Consider the following 22443-nt stretch of genomic DNA (forward strand, 5'->3'; position numbering starts at 1 on the left):
CATAAGGTCAGTATTTATTTCGAAATAGGTTTTCATTTTCTTACAATAATTCAATAATACCTTCGTATTACTTCTTTGTGTGAAGACATGAAGTTTCGTTACGATGTTTAAATTTCTAAGCCACAAACATCCCAATTCTTTAAAAATACTATTTTTAAATATTTAATTATAATTATAATTTTAAATTTAATTTGAAATCATTTATAATATAAATAATCCTTTAAAATATAAACTTTTTATTTCAATTATAATATTTTGAAAATAAATAGGTTAAAAGTTTAATTCATCATTTCTGGTCTCAGAAAAGTAATACTTTCAAAACAAATCTTTACTTTTCATCCAATTTGTTGAATGAGTGGTATAGTTGCACTTAAGTGTGTTTAGCAATTTTTTTTTCTGTTTTTGTTATTTTTGGCTTGATAAGACATGGTTTCGTTTTCTTTGGAAACATATCTCATTTTTTAATGCTCTTTTTATATACAACGTTTCTTCTTCCTTCTTCTTTTGTTGTTTTTCATTCTAGATGATCAATTTCTTTTATTTTTTATAAGGATTTAGAAAATAGTTTCAGAATAGATGTTATAATTAAAATAATATTTGAATATTTTATATTTAAAGTAAAAAATATATTAAAAAATAGTTATTAATATTTTATTTTAAAATAATTATTGTATTTTTAGAAAACTTCTTTTCTTTCCTCCTTTGTCATTTTTTTAGAGATTTCACTTCATCCTTTAACAGATTTGAGTATTAGAAATTAATTTTAGATTTTAATTTTAAACTCCTCCTACTGTATTAGAAGTTAATTTTAGATTTTAATTTGAACTCCTCCTAGTCTTAAACTCTAAATTCAAAACCTCAATTCTTAACCTTGGTACTATAAAATGATTAATCAAAATTTTGTTTATTATACTAAATTTCTTTATGTTACTTCTTCCTCTACGCCAATTTTTACTTTTCTTGATTATTTGAATGATTATTTGAATAGACGTGTTTTGTATGTAATATCTTTGCTCTAAAATTAGAATGAATTACTTCAAAGTCCGAGATATGTTAGGTTATTCGTTCACCACTTTTTCATCTCTTCAAATAAGACTTACAACTCAGTATTTTAATTTTTTTGAAAGTAAAATAATGTATCTTGCAATTTGGACAAACAAAAATGAAATTACTTTCAATTTAATGAAGAAAAAAACGTGATTAATCTAAAACTGCAAACATAAATAAATTTTAATTGGAAATGAAAATTTTAAGATTTTAGTTAAAAAAAATATATAATTCAGCATGCATCTCACTCATTCCAGTAATTAAATTAAACTTAGTTGGTACTTGTTTGTTTAATAAAATATATTGGCCTTATAATCAAAGTTCTAAAAATTAACAAATAGTTCTACAGTTTACTTAATTAACCATGATTTACTACTTATTTTATTACTAATGAAATTGTAATAGAGTTAGGCAGGTGGGTGACATGTGTACTTTTATTTTACGTTCAAAAAGAATTTGCTTTATATAACTCCTTGAATCAGATGTCAGGAAACCTTGGCGTTCCATTCAGATATGGGAGATATTGTGTTAATAACTAATTTTAATTTCTTATAATTGATTTTCTTATCATTCTTATTATTGAATTTTATCAGTGCAGAGGTAAATTCTGTCACAATTCCATATACAATTAAAATGATTTTTAAAGTAATTTACAACAGACAAAATAATTCCAATTAACATTGATAAATAGGAAATGGAGGAAGATCTTATTTAAACTATAATGCAATTAAATCCTTAACTATACATCATATGAAAACATCCAATTACCATAATTCCTGGAATAAAGCTAATAGAGGTATGAAGTTTTAGTGTTTGCTGAAATTGTTTTAGTAAATTTGAGTAGACACAAGTTGGCCGTAGAACTTGTCCATATTACGACAACTAAAATGTAATATATCTATATGTAGTCCGAATCAGCATCTCTCCGAAAATGTTGCAGATCTGGATGAGCGTCATATCCTGGTCTTCTAGGATTCCTGCACCACGGGAGTCAGAAAGGCTGTGTATATATATCTTATTTCATTATACATATTTTTAAATATCTTCATACTTGTACACCAAGCAATTCAGAAGAAAACCTCTAATCAGGCTTTTACCAGCTAAACATTTGTCCTTAAACACTTGACCAAGCTTAAGGTCGTGTTTTTGAGATAATCTATTTTTAAAATTCAAGGTATCGAATATCCTTAACTCACTCTCTACTTTTTAAAATTCTTCTATTGAATCACTACCCCTTTAACAATAATCCCAGTTCAGACTTACAACTGGGTTTCACTTTCAACATCCTATGTACAATAAAATTAACATAAAAGACAAAGATGAACAAGAAAATAAAACAATATATAAAAAATGCAAATGACTTTGACGGAATAAATGATTTCCTTGAGCCATACCTTGCAAATCTGTTGGGTTCAAAACCAGGAATACCAGGAGGACCATAGGGATCAAAACGCGCGCCCGGAGGAAGACCCCTATTTACATGGATTCACACCCACAGATAAGCTTAAAAATTAGCCACAGGTACAAGATAGAAGGTAGTCAAAGGCAAATGCCACCCTTAACTCCTTTATTTAGCCACAAGTAAAATTCATCCACTTCCTCTCTTTTTTTTCTCCATTCTTTTCAACACTATTCATTTTTTCCATTATTTCAGTTCAAGTAAAAAAGTAGTAAGAAATTTTTATAAAGTTCAGTTTTTTTTGTTGAAAATTCATAAAATTTATTTAAATTAACTTTTAAATAAAAAAAATGTTTACAATGCATACCAGCTGTATGACATGAAACCAAAGAATATAAAATACAGAGAAAAAAATAATCATTAAAATGTTTTGGGCGAAATGACTTTTTTAAACTAATGCAAGTTGTGACACAATTGAAAATCATTCAGCAAGTAAAAAGAACCGAAAACTACTCCACAAAAAATAAAAGAGACCAATTCACGCAGTATTATACACAAAGAAAGCTGATGTTTTTCATGAGCTGGGGTCTATTAAACCCATTGCCCATTGGTCAGGCTCTCTCACAGAGCACACAGTCAAGGAGTAAGTTATGTACACCTCAGTGAAGTGACATTGCCTCAGCAAAGAAGTTGGAACCTTCCCTTCCTTTCCCTTCCCTCACCTCAGCGAGTAAGGCATGTTTTGTAGGTTGCACAGCCTTTAACTACACTAATAACTCAGAAACTGAAAAAGAGAGAGAGATCTAAGCAACTTACGGCATTCGTCCAGGAAAAGCAGGATCTCGACCAATACCACCACCAAACCACAGGGGGTCATCAGGCCCTAATTCAAAGTGTCGAACTTAGCATCCACAATTATGGTTATGCAAAAATAATAAACAATTTCATAAAACTAAATATGTTAAACTTACCTACAAGCATGCTCCCACCAATGCCATGACCACCCCTGAAATCAAGGGAGGAAAGTTTCAACGGGCAAAAGAATTAGAAAAAAGAGGTGGGGATAACAACTATGTCAAGACTCAAGAGCATGAAAAAGTAATGCAGGTAAGAATACCTTGAGGGAAGCACTCCAGCAGCAGGCCCAGGAACAAGATCACTACCAGAACCAATGGGAACTGAAGGGAAAATAATTCTGTACAAAAGAAAACAAAATATAAAAAAAACAATTAATAAGCAAGCACAAAAGCAATAAAAGCAAGTAGCAGTTATATGCAGGGAACATTAAAAGGAATGATACTGAAACCAGCTTGGCACATAGGCAACTGGTTCCATTTCTAATTAGTATGCCAGTGACGAGGAAAAACAGCAAAAATGTCTCAGATTAATTAACAGTAAATTATTCCTCTCCATGAGGAAGAAAAGAAATAGAGGAATCCACTATTGTCCATATTGTCCATGAACAATTTGCCCCAAAATGTATGCCCATCATTCAATTCACAATGAAGAAATTCATCATTGATCAAGAAACACAAATAAGATATCATAGTTAATAAGTTTCTTAAGAGAATATTTAGCACAGTAAAAATCCAGGCAAGTGGCATCGATAGGAACCAGGGCTCAACTGCCCCGGCTGCCAATAATCTGGGTCTAAGACACCACCACAAATATTCATGGAGGCCTAAGAATATACATGACTTGCGAGGGAATAGCACCAACTGACTTATATAAAGAATTAGGGGAGAAATTTATTAATAGAGAATAAGCAGATCTAATGAATCTGTCTAAATATAGAAATTCAACTGCAGTGGGGGATTTTGGTCATAACTTGGGACTAAAGGAGACTTTTTATTGGAACTGGGAACAATTTTCTTTCATTTCAGTCTGTTGATTTGATTTGGTTCAGTAATGCTACCTTTTCTATATAGGAACGAGAATCCTATTAAATTGGTGCATTCACGGAATGTTTTGGGGGACATTGTTCAAAGTTTGCGCAAACTACAGTCATATATGCTAGTACGATTACTGTAGAATCTGTTCTCACAAACCAAGATCAATCAATCCCAAGATCTCTGATCATTAAAATGGTCCGTCTCAAATCTCACCCCATGTGCAGTGGTCCATAAACTACACTTGCCACCCACTACTTGCACACACAGAATCTTCTATGAGGAAACCATGTTATCACATTCGTGAAATAACTTAAAAATTGTCCAAGTTTATGAGTTCAGCTCCCCCAAAACACACCAGCTTGCAGAAAACTCAATTCTGATTAGATTAGGGTGATCATGACTAGGTTCAGATAAAATCACCTATACTTGCAATTTTGTGTGCAAATTTTCTAGTTTAGTTGAGGTGCAGAAACAAACACTGATTGAAGACATATCAGGACATCCTTCGACTTGATAGAATCAGAGGAAACGGTCATCATGTATAGGACATCATAATTAAAGGCGTGCATAGGTAAGATACATAAACTGTCCCATCCACCGACACAAACCCTCCCAAAACCCAGCAATAAGCACATACCACAGACTGCTTTCATAATTTTCAAGTATGGAACATCAAATATACGAAACCCTGATATATAGATCTATGAATTTTAATGCTCATATTTGCCAACAGTAACAGTGAGTAAAATCAAAGAATTGATAATCAATCCACTGATCAGCAACAAAAATCATTGAAATGGTGAAAGCAACAGAGTAATGTTAAACCCTTACTGAGGTGGAGGACCAGCAGGTTCACCAAATCCACTAACAGGCTCAGGTATATCTTGTCTAGTTCTGTCCCTTGTTTCTGAACTGTATAGAAGACAAGGAGACAATTTTTCAAAGAGGATCCCAGTTCATAGGACATTATACAATAAAACTTTCATATAAAGGGGTAATGCCACAGTTAGCCAATATAACAACCCAACATTAAAACAAATGGGTAGATTTTCTCATGCGACATGCTTATAATATGAAAACAGGACGCTGAACAATACTAGTAGCACAAGTTATCAACAAAGAATGAGAGATTTAATTTTCATCCACTGATACATTGCCATCAATCATGCATTTGAATGTAACGGCGTGATGGTGTCAAAATCTTTAAACTGATATTTTGATCCACTATCAATGTAAAAGTTTTAAACTCTATACAATGGCCTAATTCAGAAAAATTGAAGCATTCACTATCACAGAGTTACATAAGATATGCGTTCCCAGTTAACATTTTAAAAGACACACACAAAGTTCATAAATCCAAATTCACCTTCTACGAGATGAGCCGGCACTAGCAGCAGAACCATCTAATTTAGACAAGATATCCCCGTCGATTCTCTTCACAAGCTTACCCAAATTCTTGAACTGCTGAGCATAATTGCTGCCCCCATCCTCTCCAGAATAATCCCCAACACTGCATATGAAAAATCACACCCAAACACCATGTCAAAGTGAGCACACAATTCGACACAACAAAAAACCCCAACCTGCAAGACTCTAAACTTGTGTGCACATTTCATGCTAAAAAAAATCCAAACACCCCACCCCTCAAAATATAATTAAAACACAATTAAAGCCAACAAACAAATCCACAACTTAAATTAAAAAAAGGTACAAATTTATAAAAAAAAAATAAAGAGAAATAAAACACTCCAAAACCCTAACTTCTCAATCACAACATGTAAACAACGGAATTTTCAGCCAAAACAAAAAAGGGGAAAGTATCACTTACTCAATCTCGAGGCTTATAGGCTCCGAAGACCCTTGAGACAAAACATTAACGAGCAATTTGTCATTCATGACGAGGCTCTTGACAAGCACTTTCTCCGAACCCTTTTCTGGATTCGCGTAAACGAACGCGTACTCTTCGTTTAGCTCGTTCCAGTTATCAACGGACACTTCGTCTGCACACAATCGCAGCACATCAACAAACATAAAAAATCAGCAACAAAAAATTCAAAGACAAAACTTGGATTTCTTGAATTTCTTCGTTATTACCATTTGATGGATCAGAAAAAGGATTGTCCGAGAGAGCCTGGGGACCCGTGGCGGTAAGAATATAGCCGGAGGCTAGGAAAGAGGAGTGAATCGCAAACGCGATTTTGTCGTTTCGATTGCGGAAGGCTGGCCTCGCGGCCCTGATCACCCCAAGCACCGACTTTTCACTCGCCATCGTTGTTTTCAACAGATACTTCTCGCTCAAGACACTGCAGTGCCTCCTTCGGTGCGCTGCGTAATTAGAGCACAACTAGTTTTCTGACTATACATATAGAATATAGAAAAAGAAAAATCTAGAAACTAATTGAGAAAGAACAATAAAAAAATAAAAATAAAAAAGGGTTTTATTATATAAAATGGACAATAAAAGGTTTTGATAAAATAAACCTGCACAACTTTATCACAAAAAAAATATTAAAAAAATCTATGTTGAGTTCACAAAGCAAATGTAAACATACTGCATGTGATATGAAATAATATGATAAAAAAAAAGGAAAGAGACATGAATGCGAACATCTTCAGGAATAGGAATGTGTTTAGATATATGTACAACTTTGGTTAACACCTTTTAATCCAACAAAATTATTAACCATATAAATTAAACAATGGCAAATTCTTGTTTTTCTGTTGTAATTCAGACAGTTTTTGAAACTAAATTAAAAATCTTATAAAACTTTCTTAAATCACACTGTTTTTTAGTTTTAATAAATTTATATTCAGTTTTATTTTAACTATTGGAGATTTTAAGAGATGTATACCTTTTTTCAATTTTAATAAAATAATCAATTTATTTTTTAATTATTATTTTTATAAAAAAAATAGCTCAAATTATCCAAGAGCTATTAATTGAATGTGATTTCATTGTAACTTTCAAATTGATATAATATTTAAATGAGTATATAAGATTAAGTGAATTAAACTTAGATTGAGTGTTCATTATAAAATGTATTCATAGAATTTTTTTTTTATATAGTAAAATGTTTACCATAGTCTCTTATCAAATATTAAGTTAATATATGTTATAAAAAAAATCAAATTTTAAGTGAAAGTTAATTGGATGTAGTCCAATTATTTCAAATGGTATTATATTTTTTTGTATTGGTAATATACAAGCTTCCAAATTTTGAATCAGATTTAGGATAATTGAGCTTTTATTTTAAACTTATACTTTTTGTCGAGCTTTGAAGAATGAGACACATTTTTACAAATAATTTCAGGTTGAATTTTGTGACTGTTATAAAGTCTGATGGTTTAAACTTGATATAATTAAAGTAGTAATTATTAATGTGATAATTGTTTTTTTTTCAACCGATTAATAGTTATTTATTTTCAAATAACTTCATACTATGATATTGGTTGTTTATTTTCAAACAATTTCAGATTTTTTTTATGATAGTTTATTTTTAAGTGATTAAATGTTTATTTTCTAATGTAGCTTTGAGTTTCTTTTATCTGGTTGTTTATTTTTAAGTGACATTCAAATTGTTCTTTCATTATGTTAGAATTGTTCTTCATAATTATCTAAAACTTCATATCTTTTTCTTGATTTTGACACTGTATGTCTTTTATCTGTTGTTTTAACTTAATCAACTTTTTTTAATTGAAAATATTATATTAAAATGAAGTTTCTATGTCAGACATAGAAGTGATGTTATCTCCATGTTCTTTTCTTTTACTACTTCTTTTTGTTGTTTTTTTATCTTATTGGGCGAAACAATATTCAACTTGTCTCCAGATTTTTCTAAAATTTGAAAATAATGAGTATGCACTTGAAGTAAAAAATTTGTTTTTTTCTTTTAAAGTTTAAAAATTGCATGCCATTTTTATTTCATCTCTCAATAAAACTAAACTTTTAAATTTGTTACTTTTGAAATTATACATTGAAAATCCACATTTTTTATACAACTGCATTATTTTAAATCCATCACATAAAGAATTATATACCAGTTACTTTGATTTGAGTGTAGACTATAGGGTGGAGAACCTTTGATTCTTATTTAATATTAGCCTAATGATTAACCAACTCTCATAATTATTGATTTTTTTTTTTTTACACATTGAGTCACAATTGAATAAGAATTATTATGTCCTCTTGCATTAAGAAAGATTTAGGATTTTTTTTTGTCAAAATTTATCCTTTTCATTTGATTGCTCACTTTGGTGAACTAGCTTGATTGTTAGAAGGCTTAATATTATAAACAAAATGCTTAAGCATGTGTGTGGATTGGTTCGGGTGGTGGATACATTACAAAAATGAGGTTTTTGAAAATTTTTACCACTATGGTGCTTTTCATTGGATAAACCAAGTTGTTCTCATCGGCTTGAGATCGGTCGAAATTTGGATGAGCTCCTCATGGACTCCTTCCAGACTCTAATGAGTTAGTCTTTTGAAAAAATGAAAGGGTTTCACCTATGATTATATTCTGACGCTCAAGTAAGTAAGAACATAAAATTCGATGTGTTGTGGATATAGTGTAAAGATGCGAGATGAGATAATCCCTCTGAGTGGTTGTCTATTTATAAGCCTTCATGGGCTTAGATCTTTGACTCTGATCCTTTCATGCATTAATGTGTCGTTTTATGGTAACTTTCCATCAGATCTGAACGTGATGTCTATCACCTGAATATTTTGTCACATAATCAAAGCATTTATGTAATATAATAGAAGAAATCATGTGCTTAAATCAGAGCATTTATGTAATATAATAGAAGATATCGTGCACATAAATCAAAACATTTATTAGTCTCAATGAAACCGTTTTTATTATTTCTTAGGTTGCCAGGTTGAATTTAAGCCCACCTACTTGTTATTATTTCATCTTTTTCCTCCATCAAACACCATCTCATCTTCAATCAATCTAGCTTGATTTAGCTTTGAATTGACCAATATTAACCTCAATTTTCCTTCTGTATTATCTTAAAATATACATTTTTTTTCCAATGGAAATAAAATAAAACAATGTTCTCCACTATTTTCTTAACATTCCTCGTGCATCTATACTCGTCTACATAGTACAATCATTGCAATTTATCCACAAATAAACATATGTAATGACAAGTTATTAAAATAAAATTTATTAATATACCCAGTTCACGTAAAAGGAATCAATCAGACTAATCTTTCATAAAAATCTCTTTAAATAATGTTATTATATAAAATTTCAATATCATTCATATAGATCACACATTAATTAATTTTCAAACACAATCATTGAATTTCATTTCAATCCACATGGGTTCATATGCAATCATAGTACCTTGATTTATTTTCAACCCTAGTACTTCAATTTTATTTCAATCGTATTATCATATTGATTATATATGAATTCATTGTCTTTCATAATACTCATTAAGTATGTTACTAGTAAAGACTAACATCTATTACATACCTCAAAGATCATGATAATTTCAAACATCCAATACCGAATATTTGTAAAGACCAGTATGTATGAACTACCTTATTAACTTCTCATCATTCGATATCTCAGTTTATATGACTTAGATCATCAATATATTAGAGGATTTATATTAAACACATATTTTTCCTACTTAATATAATTATTTATAATAGTGTTTTAATAATTACTTATTATATTTTGCATTTCTCATTATATTTTGAGTTCTTCCATTGTGAAATATTTTCTTTTATATAGATTTCACATGGTTGAACATACTTAAACTAAAGAATGTTACATAACTATGCAGACACTTCAATACCATATATATATAAACCATTTTTATTGTTGTGCATTTCCAGTACATACTTAGTTTGTTATTTTGAAATGAATATTTATTGAGCTTTCGTGTTAAGTAATATAAAGAAAAACTATAAGAAGTTGATTTGGGTATTCTCATTACAACTTAACAAAATTTCTTATATGTATACGTGATTTTGATAGTCATGTATGATGAGAAAAATTACATTACAATTTCTCTTAACAAAAATTACATTTTAAACAATAATTTTTTTATTAAGTATTTGAGACTGTTATGTTTTTATCCGATGAGCATCATTTTGAAGTTTTTTTTTTCATATTGTATAATTTCGAATTTTAAAAGATTTATATATGAAGGTTATTTATATGAAATCAAAACACTCAACATTATTATTTTGCCTATCATGGTTAGAGAAATCAGCTCGCAACATTTTATGATTATTAATCTGTCTATGAATCAATCATGTTTAAATTAATGGAATATTATGGTTAATAATGTTAATTAATATTAGATAAATATTACTAGTCTTCCTGCGATGATATTCTAACGCTCAAGCAAGTCAGAACATAAAATATAATGAATATCATATAAAATAGGAGTTGAGAGAACTCTCTGTATTATTTATTAGATAATAATTTTTTTAGGGCGTTATCTAGTATATATAGATCAAATTGTAATCTCTTTTTCTTTAATCATGATTATATCTTAATTGTGTAATGAAAACTAATTGATTGAGATCCCTTGATTTATGTTTCCTCGTAATATTAGATAACAGATTAAAAAATAATCATAAATGACCAAGCTAGACGCATTACCATAATATTAAGATTTTACTGTCGAATAAGTGTGAATGACGCCACCCCATTACTGTATTTTATTTTCTTACATTTGTTACTGTAAATTGTATATTTTTATACTTACCTAAGTAAAGACAAGGGTGACCTGGACCTTAATTCTGAGAATACAAAGTGAGTGGTTGTGGACCACAATGTTTGGTTTAACATAAATGTTGTAACATGGGTTGTGGAGCCTATCCGTTTAGGCTAACCCTGTATCCATTTTATCTTTCAGAAAAGCTTTTTATATATTAAATTAAATACCATTTTAATATAAAAAGGCCATACATTTTTTATATAAAAAATATTTTAAAATAATTTACAATCCCACTCTTGATTATTCAACCACATCCCTTGTTAAATCAGCCCTGCCAGATATGTTTCTGTAATTGTTTTTAGTTGGACTCTTTGTCTTGTTTGTAAGAAACATGAAACTGTAACTAATAAAAAATAGAATTTCATGTTTCTAAAGTTACATCCAATGAGAATAGCAATTCATAGATTGCCTGCACAAGAAATTGCCCTTACAACAGTAAATAAAAACTTTGCAATGAAATTACGATGATTTCCTCGGACTCATTTATAAAAATAATTTTATTAGATTTAAATTTAGGACAGGTTAAACTTCTAAAGTTTTTTTAGAAAATATTCTTATATTTTGTTTTTGAAGGAGTTACGATAATTTATTCTACCACAAGTTATCTCCTCAAATTTCAGTAAATATATTTGATATAGGTGGGGATGGTAAGCTGTGACCAAATGCATCACAGTACCCACAACTCCGTCCCTATACATTCGTATCTGTAACAGGCAGGTTACATTATCAGTCTCTCATTCAGTTCCTCAGATGATTATTGTTACTTATAAAGCAACACGTCTACTGTCTAAGAAATTGTTCTTCTTTGTCGCTTTTTCTCTCGCACTGGTCGCTATCTCGCCGGTAAGATACACCTCTCTCAGTGGGGTTTTTCTTTCTTTGATTTCTTGATCTCCAATTTCAGTCACTTTAATCTATAATCTTTGCCATCCAAGGTGAAGTTTGTGATTTCGGCTGTCTGTAACATTTACAGACACCATTTCTGTTATGAAAACCCTTGTAATTATATTGCCTGCCATATTGTTAAATCTTTAAAGAATCGATTTCTTTTGGTGGGTTTAGGGTTGACCTTTTGAATTTGGAGCAATCTCATTTCTTATCCTCAAATAAGCTTTCACATAAATTTTGAAATGAAATATGTATATTTGTAGTAAGTGAATAATATTTAATTCATTTTGCAATTGGCGTGGGTTGTAAATATTTTCTATTCCCTAGTTCCAAATCTGTGAATGAAGGCTGAAGCCTGAAGGGTCTATTTGTTTGTTACTTTATTACCTCCGTATTTTGTGTTAACGAGTTGATTTTTATTTGGCCACTAATTGGTGTTCTTTGAATTTCGCGATATGTTAATTACGTTTTCTTGGTGGTGTTGCAGAGTATTTGCTTCTACATTGAATATGGCTGAGGCTACACAGTCTAATGCTGAATTGTTGGAGTGGCCAAAGAAAGATAAGCGCCGCTTCCTGCATGTTGTATACCGTGTTGGTGATCTTGATCGCACCATTAAGTAAGATTTGGTTGGCTTGGGTTGTTGAAATTCACTGTGACGTGTGCTTTGATGCTCACAGTTTCCTAACTATTGTTCAGGTTTTACACTGAATGTTTCGGGATGAAGCTTTTGAGGAAAAGAGATGTTCCAGAAGAGAAATTTGCCAATGCTTTTCTTGGATATGGTCCCGAGCAATCCCATTTTGTTGTGGAATTGACTTACAGTATGTTTCTTGTGTATATTTATTTTTTCTTGTTATTATCTATATACCTTTTGTCTAGCATCCTTTGTGTTGGATGGAATTGGACATGACTTACCTCTACCTACATGTGATGTTTTTGGTCAGATTATGGGGTCACCTCATATGATATTGGAACTGGCTTTGGACATTTTGCTATTGCAACTCCAGATGTAAGCCAGAGTCTTGCCTTCACCACTGCTTCACCATTTATTTAACTTTTTGTGCTGAAATTAAAGTGTAGATATCTTCTACTTTTAGGTTCACAAATTGGTTGAAGACATCCGGGCCAAGGGTGGAACTATCACAAGGGAGCCTAGTCCAGTTACGGGTGGGACATCTGTTATTGCCTTTGTGAAGGACCCTGACGGTTATGTTTTTGAGCTCATCCAAAGACCTTCAACCCCCGAGCCATTGTGTCACGTAATGCTTCGTGTTGGTGATTTAGAGCGCTCAATAAAATTTTATGAAAAGGTAACAACAGTCCAACTCATGTTTTTCTTTTCACGAACATATTTTAATATAAACCAAATACTGTTCAATGTCGAAGCTTATTATAATACAGTTGCATAAATATTCATGTTTGTCAACTTAAAAGTTTAAACTTTTTCAATTTTGTTGCTACTATCTGCTTGTCTGTACAGAATCTCGCTTTCTGCTGATATTTGATGTTAAGACTTCTTTGTATTATGTTCCTCAATGATCTCCTGCTTTATTTATATCCCATTGTTTCTAGGAATGTGGGATGAAATTTTAGAGAGAAGGTTCTTTGTTCAGTACATTCAATCACACAATAAGTAACTCTTTCTTATCAATATAAAAGCCAGCCACTTTCAGTCATGCCTTGAACTAACTGCCTAAAAGCTTAAGTTATTAAGTGCATCTTTGAGTTACCGACTTGGTCACACAGGCTCTCATATCATGTCATTAACCAACTAACCCAAAAGCGTTAGTCATTATGAGAAGTTTCATGAATGAATTGCATATATAGCATGTTGCCTGGTACTCTGCTTGCCATTGTCCTTATCTCTTTTTAGGGGGAACGTTGAGAGTGAAGCCTGGGGTTGAGTTGGATGTGTAGGGTACAGTACTTATATTGATAATTGAATAATAACTTCCATTGATTTGTGTGGCATTTTGGATCTGGATTGGAAATTATGAGCTGTTGATTGTAATGGACATAAAAATCCTGATATTGCTTCTGGTATATTATGTTTTTTAATTTTGTTCTTAGTGTGTTTGGTTTTTTTGATGGCACACATTTGGATGCTTTCTCAACCCAATCCATTTGTCTTGGGTTGTTGATGTGAATTTTTTTTTGAGCCATTAGAATGGGAAACCAAACACACCTTAATTCAACTGAGTTTTATTGGATCATGTTTGTGCAGGCTTTGGGTTTTAGGGTCTTAAAGAGGGCTGATAGACCTCAACAAAAGGTGAGTTTCCTTATTCTTCTTACTTAGCATTCTACTTAAGCCAGGACATATATCGTACCTAAGCTTTGACTTAAAAAATTTCCTGTATTATGTTGCATATCTTACAGTATACTATAGTCATGCTTGGGTACGCAGACGAGCAAGAGACAACTGCATTGGAGCTTACATACAACTATGGTGTTACTGAATACACCAAGGGAAATGCTTATGCACAGGTTGGTAAATACGTATTATTAGGTTATATTTCCTTCTGGAAACCTAAACCATTCTTCGCATTTCTGTTCCCATTGATCATAAAACTTATTTGTTGTATATAACAGGTTGCTATAGGTACAGACGATGTATACAAGAGTGCTGAGGTTGTGAACATAGTCACACAAGAGATTGGAGGGAAGATTACTCGGCAACCAGGGCCAATTCCTGGCCTTAACACAAAGATCACTTCTTTCTTAGACCCCGATGGATGGAAAACTGTAAGTATTTTCTTTTTGATTTAGTTTTAATGTTGTAAAGGTGTGGCTTACTTTCTATCTATTTGTTTTTAACATAGAATCAAGAGCTGAAATAGTAGGCTAATTATGACGCAGAACACATATGCTTTTACCTGGGTCAACTACAACTGTAATTTTACAATAGTATCATAAACTACGAAATAGAATATGCTTTAACTGAACTTGCCAGTTGCATTACTTTTTAATTACTGAACCCTTTTATGCAGTTAGGTTAATTATGAGTATTAACGTAACAAAACTACTTAGAAGTGAGTTTAAATCTAACTCATTGTGAGAACTTAGAAGTGAGTTTAAATCTAACTCATCCTCACAATGACTTATAAAGTAAGGATTGCCCCCATGTGCGTGAGGATAGATCCATCAAACCTTGTTAGGATAAACTTTGATACCATATTAAAATGAATTTATGACTAATTTATCTTCATAAAACTGACTTGTAAAGTAAGAGTGGAAAGAAATAAGTGAAATATATTTCTGAGATCTTTTACAAATGTGATTACAGTCTCTATTTATAGACTGTTTTACAACCTAATTAAAGAAAGAAATAATAGGCAATGAAAGCCAGAAATAATGAGTGTTTAAAGCTGTACAAATCAAATCAAATCACTAACAAATCTGTCCTAATAAATATAAAATAGAATCTGCACTTAATTATAACATAATTCTCCTGATTATGCAACACTCCCCCTCAAGTTGGTGAATGTATATCTATCATTCCCAACTTGCAAGTAAGATCTTCGAATTGTTTTGCGGGAAGTCCCTTAGTAAACATATCTGCCAATTGGAGTCTTGAAGGGATGTACTCAGTGGCTATAAGACCATCATCCAACTTTTCTTTAATAAAGTGTCGGTCTATCTCTACGTGCTTTGTTCGATCATGTTGAACCGGATTGTGTGCAATACTGATAGCGGACTTATTATCACATGCCAAACTCATAGGAGCTTCATATTTTATTTTTAGGTCATCAAGTATGATCTTCATCCATAAGAGTTCACACACCCCTTGAGCCATGGCTCTAAATTCTGCCTCTGCACTTGATCTTGCAACTACATTTTGCTTCTTGCTCCTCCATGTCACCAGATTTCCACCCAAGAACATGCAGTAGCCTGTGGTGGATCTCCTATCAACAATCGATCCTGCATAGTCAGCATCAGTATATACTTTCATGGATAAGTTTTCCCCCTTTTTGAATAGCAATCCTTTTCCTGGAGAGGCTTTTAAGTACTGAATAATTTTATCTACTGCTTGCAAGTGTCTTTCTCTTGGATCATGCATAAATTGACTAACCACACTAACTGCATAGGCTATATCTGGCCTAGTGTTTGAAAGATAAATGAGTTTTCCCACAAGTCTTTGATATTGTGTCTTCTCCACTTTTGGGTTTTCCTCATCATTCCCAATCCTATGATTTTGCTCTATTGGCACTCCAGTGGGCTTACAACCCAACTTACCAATCTCTTTGAGAAGATCAAGGATGTATTTCCTTTGAGAAATAAAGATGCCCTGTCTCGAGTAAGCAACCTCTATCCCAAGGAAGTACTTCAGCTTCCCAAGATCCTTCATTTCAAATTGAGCAGCTAGTCTCTCCCTCAAATTTTGTTTTTCAATCTCATCATCACCTGTAATAATCATATCATCTACATAGACCAAAAGTAGAGTGAGTTTACCATTCTGAGAATGTTTTATAAACAGAGTATGGTCACCTTGGCTTTGTCGGTACCCCAAAGATACCATAGCTTGAGTAAACCTTCCAAACCAAGCACGAGGTGATTGTTTAAGACCATATAGGGCCTTCTTAAGTCTGCACGCCTTATTCCCTTCATTAACAATACCATACCCAGGTGGAATCTCCATGTATACTTCTTCCTCCAAGCTTCCATGCAAGAAGGCATTTTTAACATCAAATTGATGCATTGCCCAACCAAAGTGTGCCGCCAGGGAGAGAATAATCCTGACGGTATTCATTTTTGCCACTGGAGCAAAAGTCTCCTCATAATCGATCCCATAGGTTTGAGTGTACCCTTTTGCAACCAACCTTGCTTTATACCGATCCAGTGTGCCATCAGACTTATACTTAACTGTGTATATCCACCTACAACCCACTGCTTTCTTATCTTTTGGTCTCTCTACAATCTCCCAAGTCTCATTCCTTTCTAACGCGCTCATTTCTTCATTCATGGCTCGAATCCAGTTATCATCTTTTAAGGCTTCTTGTACCGATGTAGGGATTTTGATAGAATCAATAGCTGAAAGAAAACTCTGGTGCTGCATAGAAAGTTTTTCTGTAGACACAAATTGGGATATAGGATATTTGGCACAAGATCTTTTTTCTTTTCTCAAGGCAATAGGTAAATCATTTAGGTTAGGTTCAAAAGCAGTATTTAAGGTGTCCTCAAGAGTCTCACTGGTATGAGTTCTTACCTCCGGTTCAGACAATTGAAGTTGCTGTTCGACCAGGACGGGTTCTTGTTGCCTTCGCTGATATTGTTTTCCAAAATATTTGTCTTCATTATTCTTCTCTGGTAATGATGTTGGTGCAGGGTCTTTGTCATCCTTCCTAAGAACGAAATCCTGTAACAAAGGAAAAGGTGGCAACTCAAGGTCCTCAGCTTCTTGAATACTCTCCCCCTGAAGCTGAGAACTAGGAAAGAAAGACTCTGTTTCATGGAAGGTGACATCTTTGGAAATATAAACTTTACGACTTTGAGGATGATAACATTTGTACCCCTTTTTGTAGGGGGCATAACCGATGAAGACACATTTGATGGCACGAGGATCTAACTTACCCCGATTAGGACTATGAACATGGACAAAAGCAGGACAACCAAAGACACGATTCTGAAGACTATTCAACATGGGAATAGAAGGATAGAATGTGGTCATAACCTGAATAGGAGTAACACCCTCTAGAACCCGAGAGGGTAATCTATTAATCAAATAAGTGGCAGTCAGGACTGCTTCCCCCCAGTAAGATCTAGGAACAGATGTTTGGAAAAGTAAAGCTCGAGTAACCTCAAGGAGATGACGATTTTTCCTTTCAGCAACCCCATTTTGTTGAGGAGTGTCCACACAGGTTAATTCATGAACAACTCCATTTTCCTCAAGGAACTTGGAAAGGTTTTGGTTCACATATTCTCTTCCATTATCAGAACGCAATCTCTTAATTGAACTTTCAAATTGTGTTTGAATCATTCTGTAAAACTTTACAAACAAGTGAAAAACTTCAGACTTATCTTTCATGAGAAATAACCAAGTAACCCGAGTACAATCATCAATAAATGAAACAAACCATTTTGTACCCGAGATATTAGGAATAGGTGAAGGTCCCCATACATCTGAATGAATAAGATCAAAAGGTTTAGAACTTTTATTACCATTGGGAGGAAAAGTTGTCCGATGGTGTTTAGCAAACTGACAAACATCACAATGAAATGACTCAGCAGACACTTTTGTAAATAAAACAGGAAATAAGGACTTTAGGGTACTAAATGGAGGATGACCAAGACGTCTGTGTTGAAGCCATATCTGAGAGGATGACCAAGATTCACGACCTTGCTGAAGATTAGAAGTGTGTGCCTGTAGTCTAGCACCCTTTTTACTTTCTTCATGCTGTAAATAATATAACCCGCCCTGCTCTTTAGCAATTCCAATAGTCTTCCCCGTGACAAGATCCTGAAAAACACAATGGGAAGGGAAAAATACCACTGTACAATTTAAATCTTGGGTAATCTTTTGAATAGACAAGAGGTTATTGGATAGTTTGGGAACATGAAGCACATTTTTTAAAGGAAATGAAGGTTGAAGGTGAATGTTACCACGACCATTAATGGGGGTAGTGGAACCATTAGCAATAGTAATATATGGCTTACCGGATAAAGTAGTGTAGGATGAAAAAGAAGAGGAATGAGGTGTCATATGATCAGTAGCACCAGAGTCTATAATCCAGATATTTTCAGTACTAGAAGCATTAAAGGATAAAAAACTAGAACTCTTACCACTCATAGTAAAGGAACAATAGCTAGATGGCTTACTAAGGGAGTCCATGAGAGTTCAAAACCAACTGAGTTTTTCAGATTGGCAAAATTTGATCCTGTTCACACACACAGGAAAAAAAATCTGCCGGAAAAATTTTCCGGTGGCGGTTTCAGGCGGCCAGCGGCGGTTTCCGGCGAGCAGTGGCAGTTCCGGCGAGCGGTGCAGTTTCCGGCGAGCGACGGCAGTGGTGGTCGGTGGTGGTCAATGGTGCAAGGTGGTGGTGGTGGTCAATGGAGAAAGGATAAGGAAAATAGAAAGTTGCAGCAATGAAGGCTGTCCAACAAATAATTGCAGCAATGAAGGCTGTCAAGGAAAATGATTACAGCAATGAAGGCTAAAAAAAAATTTGCGGAAGCAGAGTCTCCTAGATCAGGAGCTCTGATACCAAGTGGAAAGAAATAAGTGAAATATATTTCTGAGATCTTTTACAAATGTGATTACAGTCTCTATTTATAGACTGTTTTACAACCTAATTAAAGAAAGAAATAATAGGCAATGAAAGCCAGAAATAATGAGTGTTTAAAGCTGTACAAATCAAATCAAATCACTAACAAATCTGTCCTAATAAATATAAAATAGAATCTGCACTTAATTATAACATAATTCTCCTGATTATGCAACAGTAAGGACTAATTTATCTTCATAAAACTGACTTGTAAGGTAAGGATTGCTAATTGGCTTGTAAGGTAAGGATCGCTCACACTTATACACCATAAAATGATATAATTTTTAGTCGATGTGAGCTCTCCAACACTATATTAGATATGGTATGCTGCAAGATTCTTGATAGTTGCTGCACGGTTCTTGAAAGTTGTAGAAAGGAGAAAGATTCACACACACTTGATATACGTAGGATGTGCATATACGAATTGGGAAAGAAGGAAGAACAGTTAAATAAAAAAACAAGATACAATCTATATATTTAAGGAAAAGAAGGAATGTAGAACCTACAGACAAACTAACTGTTATCAGTAAACTGATAAAACAGAAAACAGAGGTTCTTAACAAAAACAGTTGTTTCTTCAGAGCTGAACGTTTATCGATTATGATTTATGAATGTGAAATGTAGAGCATGTGCATAAACTATTGCCTTGCCATTATTAATGATAAGTATGTGCTAAGTGGTGTGATTCATTTTGTTTGAGTTTTGTAGGTTTTGGTTGACAATCAAGATTTTCTGAAGGAACTGGAGTGAAAAGTGGTATTTTCACAAAATATGAAGTAACAAGATGGTGTGTGTGTGTTTTTTTTATCAATGTAGTGGTCTTCAGTATGGTTTCTCCTATGCGACTTTCTAATTGATTGGGGACGCACTTCAAAATATTTGGCAAAATCGGAGAATAATTCTGATGTATTACGCAGAACCTAAATCAATTTCGATTGCCCTGGATTTGGTGGTCCAATAAAATTAGTTTTATGCAAGAGCAAATTAGCTTTCCATCTTAATACTATTTACGCTTAGTTATAATTTTGGTTTTGCATTTTACCAAATCCGAATATTTTTTCCCGATAATTTTAGTCCTTTTATTTTTTACTTTTAAATATATTTAACTACAAAAGTGTAATGTATCAATTAATTTCTTGATGTTTAAGATTACTTATTTCAATGAAGAAATTCACATTCCTTAAATTTCATTTTTTGGATGGAACTATTCAATTTCCTTATATTTTTTATTCTTTGGATTAAATAATTTTATTTCTTATATTTCAAATAATTTATGAGTAGGTCTCATTGAGAAGTGACAGAATCATGGAATGTGCTTCTTGTGAAAAGTATGTGGATATGAGCATAAATTCAACATAGCCACATGTTAAAGTGTAAATAATTGTTAAAGTGTACAATTTGTAATAATTGTTAGAAAATTAGCAATTTAAAATTTTGATAAATAAAATACATATTGAACAAAAAATAAAACTAGTTGTAATTATATATTTTTCTATTAATAATTATTGTTGTTATATTTTATAATTTAAAAAGTATTTATAACATCCTATTTATAGTCTATGTTTGACACTCCAACCATCACATTACCAAATGTTTACATAGTTTTTTTTTCTATTGATAAATCTATTCAACATAAGTCAACACGAAGATGAAATTTTAGAAGAGCTAAGGAAAATGGATTTTTCTTTTATATAAACCAAAAGTAGGATGATAATCATGACATGTTTATTAAATTTCAGAATTAGATAAAATCTTCTTATAAAATTTGCCTATAAATGATAAGAAATGAATATACAATCTCTTTAAAACAAAACCATATTTTTTATCATTAATCAGCATGAAACATGAATGGAAAAAAATGAAACAATTTTTATTTGACGTTTGATTTCGCTAAAAAAATATGATTTTATTATTTCTAAAATGGATGAGATTGATATTTGGTATGCAAATTTAATTATATAAATTTGAAACAATTAAAGCTCACATAGAATAAATTGAGATACACTTATGATACATAAAAACCAAAAGGTAGTAAAATTCTAGTTTTAATAACCATAGTGTATAAAATCACCTTTACACTATCAACTACAATAAACAAATATTAATATAATTTTCAAAATTCTAAATATATTTGAAAAAAAGTCAAACAAAATCTAATCCCTTACCTACTAAGAAAAAGGATGTTATAGGGGCTATAGAAGAAGAAAGAAAAACTCCATCAACATTGCTTGGCGCATACATCTGGCACGGTGCAGAATATGAGAATGGTGACAGTAATGTGTCTGGGTAGATCTACCCAGAATTTTGCTTCGAAACTAATTTTGATGTTTGTATAGTTGATAGAAAATAAAGAAAAATGTTTGTCTCGGTTTTCTCCCCATCTGCTAAAACTATGATGACATTCTAAAACACCTATAATCAGGAGATGAGACGAATTTTTTATGAAGAATGGGGAAAAGACTATTGAAGGATATTATTATCTACTCTAGTATTTGATTTAAGATGAAGCTATTGTATCTGTTTTGTCCACTGGATAACAACCGAGAATACGAAAAAATCTTGTACATTCCTGAAACATAAGGGAAAAGAACCAGCAATTTGAGTTAATATCAGAATACTACATTCTAAAAAGTGTTAATGCTGACAGAAAAATATAGAATGGTAAGTGGATACTTCCAAACTCATATATATATACTGATGATCCAAAACTGTAAGAATGTAGTATCCAACTTGCAAATGGGTGGGGGAGGTTCACCATTGTTGACCATTATTTGTCTAAATGAGATGCTTTTTTTCCTATCCATGCCAGCAAAAATAAAAAGGAACCAAAAGAGGAGAAGATTGAAAAAGATGCTGCTTTCATATCAAGCAGGTAGAAACTGCACGAATCTATGGAACAATGCAACATTGGATTCTAAACATTTTCAATCATACAAGGAAATCCCACAATCAATGCAACTTAGTAGATTGCAAACTAGTCCGAGCAGGTAAGAGAACACACTAAATCATGTGTGGGAGCTGGAATGAGCACTCAAAAATAGTAAAAACCAAAAATAAGTTTAGAACATGAAAAGGCATGGTTGCCACAAATGGATTCCATTGTGACCAGGGAAGACAGAGCAATAGAATTGTAGAAAGGGAGTAATGATATTTTCACGCTATGATTGGCTGACCTGCAAATTTTCTAAAGCGTATCGTGCACGTG

General features: G+C 32.5%; 2 protein-coding genes across 4 annotated transcripts; one reads left to right on the forward strand and one right to left on the reverse strand.

Annotated features, from left to right (window-relative positions):
• Nucleotides 1-1735: 1735 nt before the first annotated feature.
• On the reverse strand, nucleotides 1736-6959 carry LOC137832222 (proteasome inhibitor-like protein). Its single transcript, XM_068640267.2, has 9 exons — nucleotides 6433-6959; nucleotides 6167-6338; nucleotides 5705-5848; nucleotides 5170-5250; nucleotides 3564-3641; nucleotides 3418-3452; nucleotides 3263-3329; nucleotides 2442-2519; nucleotides 1736-2024 (listed from the first exon to the last, which is right to left on the reverse strand). Exons 1-9 carry the CDS (start codon nucleotides 6605-6607, stop codon nucleotides 1946-1948), a joined length of 909 nt encoding a protein of 302 aa, XP_068496368.1. The 5' UTR covers nucleotides 6608-6959; the 3' UTR covers nucleotides 1736-1945.
• A 4920-nt stretch (nucleotides 6960-11879) lies between these two features.
• Nucleotides 11880-20222, forward strand: LOC137832224 (lactoylglutathione lyase GLX1). 3 transcript variants are annotated; one of them, XM_068640269.2, is made up of 9 exons: nucleotides 11880-12017; nucleotides 12458-12589; nucleotides 12670-12794; nucleotides 12918-12982; nucleotides 13071-13283; nucleotides 14198-14245; nucleotides 14353-14460; nucleotides 14566-14718; nucleotides 19947-20222. In XM_068640269.2, exons 2-9 carry the CDS (start codon nucleotides 12480-12482, stop codon nucleotides 19986-19988), a joined length of 864 nt encoding a protein of 287 aa, XP_068496370.1. In that variant the 5' UTR covers nucleotides 11880-12017; nucleotides 12458-12479; the 3' UTR covers nucleotides 19989-20222. The 3 variants fall into 3 exon arrangements, with proteins under 3 accessions (XP_068496370.1, XP_068496369.1, XP_068496372.1); XM_068640268.2 differs by having other exon boundaries at nucleotides 11880-11925; XM_068640271.2 differs by lacking the exon at nucleotides 11880-12017 and adding an exon at nucleotides 12255-12332.
• Nucleotides 20223-22443: the final 2221 nt, after the last annotated feature.

This window comes from Phaseolus vulgaris, chromosome 6, assembly GCF_051622355.1.
Source record: "Phaseolus vulgaris cultivar YP4 chromosome 6, ASM5162235v1, whole genome shotgun sequence".
NCBI classification, from domain to species: Eukaryota; Viridiplantae; Streptophyta; class Magnoliopsida; order Fabales; family Fabaceae; genus Phaseolus; species Phaseolus vulgaris.

Excerpts from the sequence above, each read along its gene's own strand:
- LOC137832224 (XM_068640269.2), top strand. The coding sequence starts at position 12,480 with ATGGCTGAGGCTACACAGTCTAATGCTGAATTGTTGGAGTGGCCAAAG. Across the intron at positions 14,246-14,352 it reads CTGATAGACCTCAACAAAAG|TATACTATAGTCATGCTTGG; the intron begins GTGAGTTTCCTT and ends CATATCTTACAG. Across the intron at positions 14,719-19,946 it reads ACCCCGATGGATGGAAAACT|GTTTTGGTTGACAATCAAGA; the intron begins GTAAGTATTTTC and ends TGAGTTTTGTAG.
- LOC137832222 (XM_068640267.2), bottom strand. The coding sequence starts at position 6,607 with ATGGCGAGTGAAAAGTCGGTGCTTGGGGTGATCAGGGCCGCGAGGCCA. Across the intron at positions 5,849-6,166 it reads CCTATAAGCCTCGAGATTGA|TGTTGGGGATTATTCTGGAG; the intron begins GTAAGTGATACT and ends TTTCATATGCAG. Across the intron at positions 3,453-3,563 it reads GCTGGAGTGCTTCCCTCAAG|GGGTGGTCATGGCATTGGTG; the intron begins GTATTCTTACCT and ends CCTTGATTTCAG.